Source organism: Sinocyclocheilus anshuiensis, unplaced genomic scaffold (assembly GCF_001515605.1).
Source record: "Sinocyclocheilus anshuiensis isolate Anshui unplaced genomic scaffold, SAMN03320099.WGS_v1.1 scaffold1594, whole genome shotgun sequence".
Classification (NCBI taxonomy): Eukaryota; Metazoa; Chordata; class Actinopteri; order Cypriniformes; family Cyprinidae; genus Sinocyclocheilus; species Sinocyclocheilus anshuiensis.
This window is the reverse complement of record NW_015546114.1, coordinates 23,690-40,205: the sequence shown is the minus strand read 5'-3', so window position 1 is coordinate 40,205 and position 16,516 is coordinate 23,690. Positions and strand designations below refer to the sequence as shown.

General features: G+C 37.1%; 2 protein-coding genes across 2 annotated transcripts; both read left to right on the top strand.

Moving 5' to 3' along the window:
- Window positions 1-6,282: 6,282 nt before the first annotated feature.
- Window positions 6,283-10,661, top strand: LOC107700774 (60S ribosomal protein L17-like). The gene is made up of 7 exons (XM_016502579.1): window positions 6,283-6,333; window positions 6,794-6,843; window positions 6,919-6,959; window positions 7,134-7,268; window positions 9,929-10,027; window positions 10,178-10,369; window positions 10,578-10,661. The coding sequence occupies exons 2-7, from the start codon at window positions 6,804-6,806 to the stop codon at window positions 10,623-10,625; spliced, it is 555 nt and encodes a 184-aa protein (XP_016358065.1). The 5' UTR covers window positions 6,283-6,333; window positions 6,794-6,803; the 3' UTR covers window positions 10,626-10,661.
- Window positions 10,662-13,237: 2,576 nt separating this feature from the next.
- LOC107700773 (homeobox protein Nkx-6.1-like) lies at window positions 13,238-15,701 on the top strand. The gene is made up of 3 exons (XM_016502578.1): window positions 13,238-13,863; window positions 13,990-14,162; window positions 14,851-15,701. The coding sequence occupies exons 1-3, from the start codon at window positions 13,326-13,328 to the stop codon at window positions 15,094-15,096; spliced, it is 957 nt and encodes a 318-aa protein (XP_016358064.1). The 5' UTR covers window positions 13,238-13,325; the 3' UTR covers window positions 15,097-15,701.
- The last annotated feature ends 815 nt before the right edge of the window (window positions 15,702-16,516 follow it).

Here is a 16,516-nt window from a genome sequence, read left to right as displayed (position 1 = left end):
CTCAAGGGGCGTCGTAATTTAACCTGCATGTGAGCTTCAGCAGATTTCCGAGCAGGATACAAGAGAATCGGTTCGATACTGCGGAGTGGGAGGCTCCAAAACCCTCTGGACATGTTACTTCTGTGCAGGTAAGAGTCAGCAAAAAACACAAGCATCTTAATGGGAACAACAAGAAATTCTACGACGTGTACCTGTGCCAGTTCTCATCCACCGTCTCTCACTCCAAGAACAAAAGCACTGCATTAAGGAGAAACAAAGGAAGTAAAGATGGATGTCTGACTGATGCAGCAGCAGTATTCATTTCAGCAGCTTTTTACACACTGAGGGAAAAAGTGAGCTGGCATTATCCCTCTTGACAGGAAATGTGGTTGCAATACTGAGTTTTTGACTCTGGCTACAAGTCTCATAAAGGTTTTCTGAGTTCTTGCCCAGTGTTTTGTGCCAAATGAATGCTTTGACTGATGCCATGGGGTTGCTGCTGCATAGTCTCATTGTCCAAGCTATAACTTAGTTATGACAATAGGCAGTTTCATCATGATATAAATCTTAACACATTTCTGTCCTTGTTTGTACGGTTACAGACAGCAACTGTAGGCCTGTATCTTACATAGAAGTGTTTTATTTCTCATATGGATTGCTGAATTCATTATCAATACAATACATATCAGTTATGATGCTCTAATGCTCTTAGATGTACTAAAATGTTAACTATTATAACTAATTACTGACATGTTATATTTCCTTGAAATGGTCACTGTTTTCATTTTTATACAATACAATAAAACACAATACAATACAATACAACTTTATTGTCAATCAACCATGGTTGAAATTTGTTTTTAACCACACCAGCAATTCCAGACACAAGCACATACTATACAACATAAAAGTAAAAGCCACCATAACACAATCAAAATTCGGAGTATCAGAAAATCTCAGTGTCATGTTAAAAAAAAAAGATAAACTGAGATTTACAGTTTTTTGAGAGTTTTACAGTCCATTCGGGAGCCACTATTCATAATTTGGTCCTGTGCTGCCCTCTAGCGCTGAAAACATTATTTTACTATGAAAGATTATGCATCGTTGAGTAAATAATAGTTTAATTTAAATAATCATTTAAATAATCAGTTATATTTCATAGGTTCTTATAGGAATAGGAGTAAAAGGAAAGGAAAGGAAAGGAAAGGAAAGGAAAGGAAAGGAAAGGAAAGGAAAGGAAAGGAAAGGACATGTGGCCAAGTATGGTGTCCCATACTCGGAATTTGTGCTTTGCATTTCACCCATCTAAGTGCACACACACAGTAGTAAGTAGAGAACAAACACACACACACACACACACACAGGAGTAAGTAGTGAACAAACACACACACACACACACACACACACACACACACACACACCCGGAGCAGTGGGATACTTTTATTTATTTATTTAAATTTTTTAATTATTTAATTTATTAAAATAGTTATGTCCGTTATTATTAATTTATTATTTATTAGCTAGCTTAAGCTAGTTTATACTTTTATTTATTTTAATTTATTAATTATTTAAGTGATTAAAATAGTTATTTAAATTATTATTAGTTTATTATTTATTATCTAGTTTAATCATATTTGTATTATTCATTTTCCCCACATATCCCCTTATTGTAATCATTACTTAAACTTTTTTATATATCATAAATATATTATAGTACTCCATTGTTGGGCACCTTTAAATGTTTAAATGTTTTCATTTCATTTATATTGTATTAACTGAAGAGCTTTATTACTGGCATTTTTATAATGTTTGTGTGTTTTGTCACGCAATTTCTTTCAACTGCCTTCAATTACCGATCACTGATCCACTGGGCCGCGCTACCAGTTTATCAAAGCGCACGTTTCTACAGACGACATTCAAACAGTAACCCATGCAATTCTTGAATGTAAGAAATATGAGGAAGAAAGAAGTAATATGATGGTTGAAATCAAGAAGAATGGAATTCAGGTGGTACATTTTAAATCTGTAATAAAATGGGCAAGTTAAATAAATAGTAAAGCTTTCTTTAATTTTCTTAAAAGGACGGGATTAATAAGTAGAATGTAACACTCTGTTCCACACTCCGGAGCAGAAGGTGGCGGTAATGCACCTAATTACGCTGGTTGCCAGCTATGGAGTCAATATAATGCCGCATATATATGCAAAATAATAAAGATTTGCAAAAGAAAATAAAGTTTTGCAAACGAAAATAAAAGTATTGAGAAAAAATAAATGTTTTTTGCAAACAAAAATAAAGAATTGCAAAAGAAAATGAAGTATTGCGAGAAAAAAAGAAGTTTTGCAAACAAAAATAAAGAATTGCAAAAGAAAATGAAGTATTGCGAGAAAAAAAGAAGTTTTGCAAACAAAAATAAAGAATTGCAAAATATAAATGAAACCGCACAAAAGCAATGATTTTGCAATACATATTTTCCATGGCCATATCTAGTAATTTATTTGCAACGCTGCTTTTATTTTGCGTTTCAGTCAAGTTTGAGCTTGCGATACGTTTTTCCCTTTACGCTTCAGGTTTCTGCTTGTCTCGCTTTGTGGCACTGTTTTGACATGGGGGTGGAGTCAAGGGACGGGGGCGTGTACAACAGGCCTGGGCATGCCTCCCTGGAAGTGACGTCATCGGCCCGAGACGCAGCTCACTGATCCAGGCACCATCGTTGAGCAGAGGCATGCGGGTGGATCGTTTCCTTTTATTCTCTAGCATTAAAACATTAATGTTTTCGTTTTATTAACTTTATTAACAAATGTATATGTGTATTATGAGTTCAGAGTTACTGCTAGTTTTAATGTTAAAGAATGCAATTAACTTCATAAACTAACTTACATCATTAAAAAGGTCTACGACTCAAGCTTCATATCGATCTCGACTTCGTTTTTCATTTACATAACTCCTGGCATAAATTAAGAGATGACTGTAACTGTACGTTTTTAAAAAATGAAGCTCTTTTTGTTTTAAAATTCTTTAAATTTCTCATAAATTTAATGCGTAAACAAACCCGCGTGGCCGTATCAACCTGGGATTATCAGATATGTCTTTATTAATATTTTATTTTGAATTAAGAAATTTTTAGATAAAATGCGTGACAAAAGTTCTACCATTCTACCATACCAACACACGAACAATTTACGTGAATTCATTTATTTATTTAGTACTGCGAAGCATCTCGGTACTAATTGTGTTTTATTATTAATACGTTTATTATTAATTTATATTAATATAGTCGCTTGCAATGTGGGCAGGGCCACACATCTGTCTGTCCACCAAGTAACCGCTTTTCTTGTCATTTTTCCTTTACTTTTTGGATAATCTTCTTCTTCTTGGCCTTTAACGGCGGCTGGCTATGGAGTCAATATAATGCCACATATATATGCAAAATAACAAAGTTTTGCAAACGAAAATAAAAGTATTTAGAAAAAATAAATGTGTTTTTTGCAAACAAAAATAAAGAATTGCAAAAGAAAATGAAGTATTGCGAGAAAAAAATAAGTTTTGCAAACAAAAATAAAGAATCGCAAAATATAAATTAAACCGCACAAAAGCAATGATTTTGCAATACATATTTTCCATGGCCATATCTAGTAATTTATTTGCAACGCTGCTTTTATTTTGCGTTTCGGTCAAGTTTGAGCTTGCGATATGTTTTTCCCTTTGCGCTTCAGGTTTCGGCGTGTCTCGCTTTGTGGCACTGTTTTGACATGGGGGTGGAGTCAAGGGACGGGGGCGTGTACAACAGGCCTGGATATGCCTCCCTGGCACCATCGTTGAGCAGAGGCATGCGGGTGGATCGTTTCCTTTTATTCTCTAGCATTAAAACATGCATGTTTTAAAGGGAGGGAGAAAAAAAGTTCGGCAAAAGGCGGGATCGAACCCATGTCGAGCGTGTCAAAAAGCCAAGGGCACACACTCAACCATCTGTGCCACTGGAACTGCTGATTTATAACCACTTTTAACTAAATGTAAATAGACACCCCGTATGAAACACAATGGACTCTGTGCTTTGTTTGGAAGCAGAAATAAGAAAGGCACAAGTAAACAAGGAAGTGTTAGTAGGAGTTTTTTTCGATGTTGAAAAAGCATACGACATGATGTGGAAAGAGGGACTTTTAATAAAATTAGAAAGAATGGAAATAAAAGGAAGAATGTATAATTGGATCAAGAATTTCTTGTTTAAAAGAACTATACAAGTTAGAGTGGGTTCTGCATTATCTCAGATTTATCCAGTAGAGAATGGAACACCTCAAGGAAGTGTTAGCAGTCCTGTTCTGTTTAATCTAATGATTGATGATATATTTACACAGATAGACATGGGGATAGGAAGGTCCTTGTATGCAGATGACGGTGCGCTGTGGAAAAGAGGGCGCAATATGGGGCATGTGGAGAAGTGTATGCAGAATGCTGTTAAAAAAGTAGAGAATTGGGCTAGTGAATGGGGTTTCTGTTTCTCTGTAGCAAAAACTCAGGTGATCTGTTTTACAAAAAGGAAAATTAATCCAATTATGAATATTAAAATGTATGGTCAAAAATTGGAGCAGGTGTCAGTAATTAGATTTCTGGGAATGTGGATGGATTCAAAACTGGATTTTAGAATTCATATTCAGAAAATAGTAGACAAAGGTAAAAAAGCAATAAATGTAATGCGGTGCTTGGCAGGTGTTGAATGGGGGGCATGTCGTCAGTCTCTTAAAAGAATATACTGTGCACTGATAAGAGCAGCTATTGATTATGGTAGTATGGTGTACAGTTCGGCATCTAAAACACAACTTTTAAAGATCGAGGCAATTCAATCACAAGCACTGCGAATATGTTGTGGAGCAATAAGATCATCTCCAATAGCAGCAGTACAAGTAGAGATGGATGAAATGCCTCAGGAAATTCGAAGGCTCAAGTTAAAGATGAGATACTGGATTAATATAAAAAGGACACTTAGATAGTCATCCAGTTAAGAAAGTTCGGAAGGATTGCTGGGAATATGAGTATAAAAAACTATCAAGCTTTGGATGGACTGCCAATGAGGAGGCACAGAATATGGGAATTAGTGACATCAATATTGCTCCTTCTGTGGCAACTTCAGCAATTCCTCCTTGGCTTTTCCCTATGCCTGTAGTTGACATTCAGCTATATGAAGAAAAACATAACCAGGAAAGAAGTATGCTAACAAATATAGCAGTGCAGCAATACATTGAACAAACGTATTATAGCATATTGCAAATATACACGGATGGCTCTAAAGATCCTGAGTCTGGAATAACAGCAGCAGCAGTCTACATACCCCAATTCAAAGTCAAAATTTCAAAAAGAATTTCAGATCACATATCTGTTTATACGACAGAGACAATAGCAATATTCCTAGCTCTTCAGTGGATAGAAGAAGTACAGCCAATAAGGTCAGTAATTTGTACAGACTCCCTTTCAGTTTTAAATAGCTTGCTAAGTGGAATTTCAACAGCAAGGCAAGATATCATTTTTGAAGTGATGCAGAGTCTATTTAGAATAAGACAATCTGGTCTTATGGTAAATTTCCTTTGGGTACCATCACATATGGGTGTGGAAGGAAATGAGGAGGCAGACCATCTGGCTAAACAGGCTCTGAGACATGCACAAATTGACATTAAAGTGTCAATGAGTAAAGCAGAAGTAAAAGGGTTAATTGCAAATGAAATAAGAAAGAAATGGCAGAAGGAGTGGGATAGTGGAACAAAAGGTAGACACTTTCATCATATTCATGAGAAAGTAGGTCAAGAAAGAAGAAAGTTTGGCAACATGAAAGAATACGTTTTAATGTCAAGAATGCGTATTGGACATTGTTCGTTAAATCAGTGTCTGTATAGAATGGGGAAGCATGAAACTGGAAAGTGTGACAAATGTGGTCATGCAGAATCAGTAGAACATGTACTTATAGAGTGTGTTGCATATGAAGGAGCAAGATTTCAACTAATTCAAGCTTTAGGATCATTCGGAATAAATGATTTGTCACGTCAGGTTCTGTTAGGAAATGGCCCAAAGCAATCAAGAATATTTCATGAATTAATTATTTTCTTAAAAGAAACAAGACTGATAAATAGAATTTAGGATATAGTTGTAGTAAATAAAGCGGGAATAATTGGCGTTGTATTTTTCTTTTGTTTTTGCTATAGTTCTCAAACTTCCAATCATTATGCGCTCCACACTCCTATCCAGTAGGTGGCGGGAATGCACCATTTAAGTTGGTTTGCCAACCGCCATTAAATGTAAAAGAAGAAGAACGGATTTGATCTCCCAGAATGCCTTTCACTTCCTCTTCCCTTCCGCGGCCTGCGAACGTAAGTGCCATTAAGAATCCCACTGAAGCGGTGTTCAAAAGAATCCCTTTTGTATCACCATCATCACAAGTTTTTATGTCCAAATAGTACATCGACATGTTTACTTTGATTATATTTAAAATTTTTAGAGAATATGAGTCGTAAAAGTGAAATTCCTAATGTTATTTTACTAGATAGATGGTCGCCTGTGCTCTGCCATTTTGTAGTGTCGGCAATGCACAGTGACTCGTCTTTAGATGAATGTAGCTACATGTGCGTGAGTTTACTAATGAAAAACATAACTCCGGATTCTGAAGACATTCGAAACTGACAGGTCTGGCTACAATGTATGTTTTATGCGGTACGCGTAGTATTTGCGGTAGTGTCCGAATATTTTATTTGTCTGAACAGTTTTTTTTTTAGTTTGGTTTGGTGTCTAGTGCGCATTTTCTAAGCATCTAATGTCATTCATTCTCTTTAGATCTCTGAAAATGGTCCGCTACTCACTCGACCCAGAGAACCCGACTAAATGTGAGTTGGCAGCTACTTTTAACTGTATGGCTGCTCGGTGGTGAACCTGTGTAGTAATTGTTTTGTGTTCTGCAGCATGCAAGTCGAGGGGCTCCAACCTTCGTGTTCACTTCAAGGTACGAATGAAGCCGTTCATGCTACAGTCTGAGTGCTTGACAAGACGCTGACGCTCACTGATGCGTCTGGAACACCGAGTGCTCCAGCATTTTCTGAGTAGCCACGTTTCTAGTTTGTAAAGTGATGTAGGCTGGTTTACTTAGTTACCTGTTGTCTTTATGTTTGGTCCTCAGAACACCCGTGAGACCGCCCAGGCCATCAAAGGCATGCACATCCGCAAGGCTAACAAATACCTGAAGGATGTTATGGTGAAGCACCAGTGTGTTCCCTTCCGACGTTACAATGGTGGTGTTGGCCGCTGTGCTCAGGTGAGGTTTTGTCCTGTTTTAAAGCTGCATTTTAAAACCATTCCGTCCATCTTAGGACACCTTTGGAATTGACCATGAACACCATTAGTCTGAGCAACATGTACACTTTGAACTACAAGTTCAAAAGTTTGGGTTTGGTTAAAAGTAGGGCTGCACGATTAACCACGTTCATATTCGCGCGATTTTTTGCGCAGCTCATCAGTTAACAACGGCTCTGTGTAGTTAATGCTGCTCAATGTGAAAGCACGCAGGTGATGGAGATTTACCGCTGATTACAGAACCGGCTTTCTGACAAGATGATAAGATATTTTAATGTAGCTTATTCAGCTTGTGACAGCTGACATTTCAGCAGTCATTACTTTAGTCTTCAGTGTCACATGATCTTTCAGAAATCATTCTAATATGCTGATTGGTGCTTCAACCAGGGTTCCCACGCTTCTTGAAAGTACTTGAATTTCAGACATATGGATTCTAGGCCTGGAAAATACTTGAAAACAAACATAGGTCCTTGAAAGTGCTTGAATTAAATTTGAAATACATTTTGTTTATGCAGGGATTAAAGTTTTCTGTCGCTACGACAGATTTCCGTCAATTGGGGGAAAAAAAAAAATAGGGGAAAAGAAACATGTAGCGCGTTATTGTTCTGCCGGCACACCAAAAATCATTCCAGGCCACGGCTCCAGCTTCTCAGTGACAACATATGTGACGCCGCTCGCATCATTCACAGTCGGGTTATAACTTATTAGCAGAGAACACAGAGCAGGACTTGAATTTTGACGTGGGATTGCGGCTATTAATAATTCTACTCATTCCCGCAGGTTGCGCGCTTATAACGCGATGACAGATGACAGAACGTATCATTTGCACGTGCTTTTGAGTCTTGAGAACTCACTCGCGCTCTCATTTTCTGTGTGCCCACAGATCGCGATAAGGAAAGTGACAGATTTGAATAATTATTAAGGGAGTTTGGTATGGCTGTGGAATGGGGTTTGGCTGAGGAAAAATTCAGTCAAAATATTTTTTTTTTCTTCAACCCCTTTTTATGGCACTATTTCAGAAATTGTCCTATATGTTCTGTCAAAGACAGAGCGAAACGGCACTAATGATTGGGGGTGGAGATGGGGTAGCCGAAAAAAACTTAGCGTGTGTGTTGATGCGCAGCCTAGAGCGTTGGGGACAGTTTTCTTAAGCCCGCTCCCGCTGAATTTCTGACCATTACCGCCCACTCCCGCAACGTGTGTGTCCCGCTCCCGCGAACATTCTAATGTATATTATTTTCGCACATCAGGGAGCCACTATCAATATTGAAATCGCATTTGAATGAGCGCTCGCTGTTCACTTTAACATGTAGCGCATTGTTGTTGTTGTTCTGCCGGCACACCAAAAATCATTCCAGGCCACGGCTCCAGCTTCTCAGTGACAACATATGTGACGCCGCTCGCATCATTCACAGTCGGGTTATAACTTATTAGCAGAGAACACAGAGCAGGACTTGAATTTTGACGTGGGATTGCGGCTATTAATAATTCTACTCATTCCCGCAGGTTGCGCGCTTATAACGCGATGACAGATGACAGAACGTATCATTTGCACGTGCTTTTGAGTCTTGAGAACCTGAGAAGTCAAAAATGATTAAATCCCCATGAGAAATATTAAAAACTAATGCAATACAGAAATTTAAAAGTTAAGACATGACCATTGGTCAGCAAAAGGCTCATTGGGTAAGCGGGGTCAGAAAAAAACAGGTGGAGAAGAAAAGAGCATGTTAACTGCAAAAGAATGAATAATTAATGTGAAGAATTAAGTGTGAAACCATCAGGAACCTTTTAGTCTCCAGTGCCACTATTTTCCAGAACTGCAACCTTGAGTAAGAAAAGACAAACGTTAACTGCAAAATAATTAAGAATTAATGTGAAGAATTAAGTGTGAAACCATCAGGAACCTTTTAGTCTCCAGTGCCACTATTTTCCAGAACTGCAACCTTGAGTCTCCAGAATTACAAGGTGTCCGGTTCTCAGAGACTTTTCTTGGGTAAAAAATCCTTGAGAAAATGTAGAACTTGAAAAATTGGAAAAACAGCTTAGTGAAAAGCGTTTACAGTTTAAAAGCAAATAGAGTCCTATTTTTTTCTTTTTCTTTTCTTTATTTTTTTTTTTTACAGATTTGCACATGTACAAGGTTTAAAATGCTCATACTGCTCAAAACGGTCTACATTTTTTAAACCTACACATTCAAAACATTATTACTCTGAAATTTTTAATGTAAATGTTACGTGTACGTGAAATGTTAAGTACTGTAAGGTCTTTCATGACGCTACATATTCTGGGGTGTGAATTTGATAGGTGCTTGATATAAAATAAATGGTGCTTTAAAAAGTCCTTGAAAGTCCTTGAATTTGGTGTTCATTAAAGAGTGGGAACCCTGTTCAACATTTATCAGTGTTATTTGCAAAACCATTTTTTTTTTTCTCTCTATTTGATGAATAGATCATTTTAGAACTATTTTCTTTAGTTTTCCTTTTCTGTTGAGCAGTTACTGACACTTTTGATAATTAAGTGTTGAAAATAACTTAATTTCTTAATGTATTGACCCCAAATTAGAATGATAGTAAAGCTCAAATTAAGATAACAAAGCTTTCTTGTGATGTTTTCCATTTTTAGGCCAAGCAGCATGACTGGACTCAGGGACGTTGGCCTAAGAAAAGTGCTGAGTTCCTGCTCCACATGCTGAAGAACGCAGAAAGCAACGCTGAGCTCAAGGTAAGACCGTATGAACCATTACACTGTGAATAAGTCTCTTTAGAATTGGACTGTATCTTTGCTTCAGTGTATGATTTCAAATCTAGCTTGCATGAATGCAGCTTTCACTGCCATATGGGCTTTATATTAACCCACTTTGTGATCTTGTAGGGTTTGGATGTGGACTCTCTGGTGATTGAGCACATCCAGGTGAACAAGGCCCCAAAGATGCGCAGGCGTACCTACCGTGCGCACGGACGCATCAACCCCTACATGAGCTCCCCATGCCACATCGAAATGATCCTCACTGAGAAGGAGCAGATTGTTCCCAAACCAGAGGAGGAGGTTTCTCAGAAGAAAAAGGTATGTTCATTAATGTTTTTCTGAATTAAAAAAAATAATACAAACTGTACACTTGGCTGTAGTGATGACCACTTAGGACACCTTTGGATTTATGATGAAAGGAATCATATTCTGAGCAGCCGCTGTGCATTAAATGTGTGGAGGACTGGATATCTTAGTAACTGCTGTTGGTGAACACTCCTTAACCAATTTTTTTTTTCCCCCACAGGTTTCTCAGAAGAAACTGAAGAAGCAGAAACTTATGTCTCGGGAGTAAATGTAAATAAAGTCCAACATTCATACTAGAAAATGACTTCCTTTTTTTTGTGATTTTATTTATTGACTTGGCTTAATGATGACACAAGCTTGTGATTTGATTACTGTCGTTTAAAAGAGGAAAAATTTGAATAATCTGATCTATTTACTGTTTGGTGTAAAGAGCAGTGCAGTACTTAAAACCTTTAGCTTTATTTGGTTAAAAACAGACTCTTTACAGCATTTATGATGAATCTCTATCATTGAGGTCTTTTGAGCGGGCTCTGATAAATCTATTAAGTAGCTTTTACTTCACTTAGATCATTTCTTGTCCAATTAAATATGCTGACACAAAATATGCCAACAGCAAAGTCAACCACATATACATTATATATGTACGATAAAATAAAGATTCACTATCTCTCTCTCTCATATTCATTCATTCATTCATATATATATATATATATATATACACAGTTTATGTAGAGGTATATATGTATAGGAAATATTTATGCATACACAATTTTTTAGGAGCTTGGGTGATTAAACTTTGGCTCAAACTGATTTGGTCTTATTTGCACCTCCAAGCATTTTAGTTCCAGAGGATAAAGTTTCAATTTATTTATATAGCACATTTAAAACAGCCACATGGCTGACCAAAGTGCTGTACAGAAATTCAAAAATAGTAAAAACATTCAAAAATCAGCACAACTAAACCATTAAAACGGTCTTGCCCCAATAATAAAATAAGTAAATATGTTAATAAGATTAAACTTTGGCTCAAACTGATTTGGTCTTATTTGCACCTCCAAGCATTTTAGTTCCAGAGGATAAAGTTTCAATTTATTTATATAGCACATTTAAAACAGCCACACGGCTGACCAAAGTGCTGTACAGAAATTCAAAAATAGTAAAAACATTAAAAAATCAGCACAACTAAACCATTAAAACAGGGTCTTGCCCCAATAATAAAATAAGTAAATATGTTAATAACACGAGAAACAAAGTATAAACCCTTAGAAGACTAAGCAAAGACCATAATAGAAAATTATAAGCCAAAGAAAACATGTTTTAGGAGAGATTTAAAAGTGGACAGAGAAGGGGCAAGTCTAATCTCTAAAGGGAGGTTATTCCATAACAGCGCCCAACCACTGAGAAAGCTCTATCCCATAAATCGACTAAAAGAAGATTCTGATCACAGGATAAAGTGCTAGATTCACCAGTAGAGGGCAATATAGCACTGTGAATCTGCTCATCTTGCATATTTTTTGCTGTTTCTGGGTTTATTTATACTCCTAATGGAATTTAGTAATCTAATAATAATATATAGTCTAAATGTTTGTAACTAATAGTGTTTGTAACTATTAATCACATTTGTATGGATAAAATGTGTGTGTGTGTATAGGCATATATATATATATATATATATATTTCATAACTGTTAACATGAATTAAGGAATTTTTAATGCAACAGGAGGCATAGGTGCCACATCCTATTATATGCTATTTCACTTTTTGACCACTAGGTGCTGCAACACGTTGCACTTTGCATTTGACTTTTGGCATTATTGGTTTTATTATAGAAAAAAGAATACGCTATGACAAAAAAACTTCACATTTGATTGTGTTGCAAAATATTATAAAAAAAAAAACTCCAAATCAGCCTCTTTTTTTAATGAACTAAAGTGATGAATGCTTATTGTGTTTTGTAAATGAGGTAGTCCACATTTCTTGATACACTGTAGATAGGCAATAGCCTTCTGTGGCTGGCATATGTACAGAGGTAGAAACACAGAAGCTTTAAGACTGCAGCTGTGAGTTTCTAATGTTTCACATGTATTCAACTGGCATTTAGTTTCTTCAGATGAAACCAAATAATACAAAAACCAATACATGTGAGAAAAGTGGCAGAAAAGGTTTTTTATGAGGAGGTAGGAAACACATTTACCTTACAGCTCAACGTTGAAGTAAAATGATAGTGTTTATTCAAGCTTCATCATTCTGTGATTGTATTGCGATTTATCTGTGGAGTGTTTAAGCCCTGTCCATAGGGACGTTTAAGCTCATGAGATATCCCACTGCCTCACATGACCGGCACGCATGCAGACGTCCCTTTATTTAAGAAATAGATCACAGATTGACTAGATTGATTTTGTCCCCTTTTTGTATTTAATAGCGGGACGGATGGCAGCTCTTTTAATGTGCAAATGAGAACCAATGAGGACAGACTCCTAAATTCAGTTCAGACACTCAGCTGACACGGGCCACGTCACTGCCGCCCTTAGCCAATCACATCCCACCGAGCCCCTCCACTTTCCCAGGCACGCTCTCAAAGTTTTGACTTTTTGCAGCAAAAGACAGCAGGTTGATGAAAATGTTTTATTATCTTCCAGATCTTCATGTGAACTACCCAGAAAGACTCTCTTTTTATTTATAGATTTCAAAAACACTCAATTGAAGGACGCAACTCTGTTGTATCATGCAATATTTGCAAGAACTGAAAGAAGGGAATGGATTTTGCCAGAGGACATGGCTATGAAGCTTCGGTGCAACTGATTGGGATTTTTTAGAGAAAAGATTCTTTTTTTCTGAAGGCTTGAGTATTTTTTTGTTTTTGTTTTTTTTCCGCTTTCTCTCTCTCATTCACTATTTTACATTTGGCGCGGGTCTCCACCGTCTTGCTTCTTGCGCAGTATTTCGTTAAAGTTGTAGTTTCTTGGTAATGTTAGCGGTGGGGCAAATGGACGGGTCTCGCCAGAGCGCTTTCCTACTCAATACCCCACCTTTGGCTGCTTTACACAGCATGACCGAAATGAAGACACCACTTTACCCAGCCTACCCGTTATCTTCCACTGGACCAGCATGCTCCACTTCACCGACAGCTACCTCTCCGAATCCAGGCGGTATCCCGGTCTCGTCCCCGGGGATCAAAACATCCACCGGACTTTCGACTCTCGGATCACATCAGCAGTGCCCAATCGCTACACCTCACGGAATAAACGACATCCTCAGTCGCAGTCCGGTGTTGGTCACCGGAGCGGCGGCATCTTCTCCCGCTGGAATCTTGACTGGACTGCCCCGCTTCAGCAGCCTGAGCCCTCCGCCGCATCCAGGGCTGTATTTCAGCCCCAGCGCCGCGGCCGTGGCGGTGGCACGTTATCCGAAACCTCTGACAGACCTTCCAGGCAGAACCCCCATATTCTGGCCTGGAGTTATGCAAAGCCCACACTGGAGAGACGCCAGATTTGCATGTTCCCCACGTAAGTGCACGATTAACTTTCTTGAAGGCTGTTAGCGATCCGAAATATTACAATAAGCACAAATTTAACTAACATAATAGGATGTAATAATAACATTGGGTGAATTTTCTATCTCGCCCCTGACAGATCAAAACTCAGTGCTCCTGGACAAAGATGGGAAAAGGAAACACACGCGACCAACGTTTTCCGGGCAGCAAATTTTTGCCCTGGAAAAAACATTTGAGCAAACGAAATATTTAGCTGGACCTGAGAGAGCGCGGTTGGCCTACTCTTTAGGAATGACAGAGAGCCAAGTCAAGGTAGGACAGTCCTAATAGTTTATGTATGACAAGGAAAAACCTTGACTGACTCGATTGTTTGTTATCATTAATCCATGGAACGTAAAAAGAGAATTAGCCTAGATGTAGCAAAATGTGTTTATTCAGACCTTCCTATATCTCTTTTATTTAGCTTACAACATTTATATAGGCTATAGCCTACATCTATTTATTTCTCTACAGCAAATTATTTACATTTAATGCACCGACCTAGTGGAGTACAATAGGCTACCAAAATGTATTATTTTCATTCATATCAAATGTATGTACGCATTAAAGTTTAAAAATTGCAGTAGCCTATGCACCGCTGCAATTGTTTATTGTAATTATTGCAAGAAAATTGAATTGCAGTTTAAAAGCCACTGAAACTTGTTCTATTTTTATTTGTTAAAATATTTTAAACGTGTTTCAGCATTTTATTTATTCTCACAGACTGAAGGTGCTTATATTACAGATATTTTGAAGAGCTATCTCTTCGAGTTATGTTTTATATCAGTTCTTTCAAATTATTATTAGACAGGACAAATCTGTTTAATTTGCTTGACATTGTTAAATGTCTCTGAGCGAATTTTTTGTTATAATTCCCATTTGCTATGCCTACTTTTCGATGGAGATAAATCACTATTTCTGTGTGGATTCAAATACGTTTTATCTCATGTTTATTGTGAAGGTGTGGTTTCAAAACCGAAGAACAAAATGGAGAAAACGGCACGCGGCTGAAATGGCCACGGCGAAGAAAAAACAAGATTCAGAGACCGAAAGGCTGAAAGGGGCTTCGGAAAATGAAGACGACGACGACGACTACAACAAACCTTTAGATCCAAACTCGGACGATGAAAAAATAACGCAGTTACTGAAAAAACACAAACCAAACTCAGCTCTTATCATTCACACGTCGGAAAACGAGAGCTCGTAAAATGGAAACGGGACATGGGTTGTCAAATTCTTCAAGAAGTGTCAAAATATTATGTAGGCTACTGTTTTTCACCAAGTTTGAGCTCTGGTTTGAGAGGAATGATGAAAATCAGAGGAATATGCACTACTGGTGAAGCTGAACGTGCATCAGTGTCTGCAATAGACACGTTTCAACGTAAAGACAACGGTACTTTGTTGTAAATTAACGGCGTGAGTTGTATCGCATAGGAATTATATTACTGTGAATATTTATGTGTAAAATATTTTGAATAGTAAACATGGCAGAATTCGTTCATTTCGCTTCAGTTTAATTTTTGGTTTAAGCTTTGTGATGCATTTTCATGTCATTAATTTGTATATGCTAGGTGCTGATCACCCTGAGTTATTTTTCTTTCTTTTTTTTTCTATGGGTGTAAGTTGGCTCAGCCCTTTGATTCTTAAAAATAATCAACAATGGAAATAATTTTCAGAATTTACCACTAATGGTAAAAGACATCTGAGCGACAGCCTAAATTGAGGCTCAGTCAAATAATTGATCTGGCCATAACACGTGTAAATAAACAAACACCTAACCATATATTTGTAATATAATGCATAGTGTTCGTCTCCCGATGTTAGGATGTTTCTTTAATTTTTGTTCGATTAATTTATGATATCTTAAGTTTGTAACAGTGTTTGAATCCTGCAAAATGCGTCTTGCAGGTTCGTGTGTATTGCACTTTTATTTAATAAAATGTTAAACGTTTGGGACATTTTTCTTTTTGTTATTATTAAATCGAATATTAATATTTTGTGAATAAATTGCAACAACGTTTTCAAGCATTAATAAATAAGATTGCTGATGATTGGTCAGTTAGTTTCGAAACTGTCTTTCGCTTCGGTAAGAAGTTGTCTCATTAAAGAGTTATCAAAATGGCAACGCTTATTCAAAGACATTTTAATATTTTGTATTATTATTATTATTCGTTTTTAACAGCCCTACCACATTTATATATTTTTTTAATTTCATTAAATGAATAATCATGCTCTCCTTTATTGCTCTGTCTCTGTGTGAACACATATTTTACCTAATTGTTTTATTATAAAGACGCCATTACTCTGCGCACTTACATTAAAATTTGCCAAATTTTCGCTAAAATTTTGATAATTGAGAAATGATCTCAAAAAGGCCATAATGGCACATATACTATCGGGATATTGAAAATAGAAAGCGGTTTTTGGGGGTCTTCAACTGATCGCGAAGATCACCATGTTCTTTGGAAATTGGAAATCACTCAACCGATTTGTTCTCAACAAACCAACAGAAAAAAATTATTTATAAGGTGAAATGATGCACCATGTACAGTTCAGAAAATATTTTGAGCTGGTATTTTTGAAGGACAACAGGTCCAGTGCTTCTCCACAGGTTACTCAACCCAAAT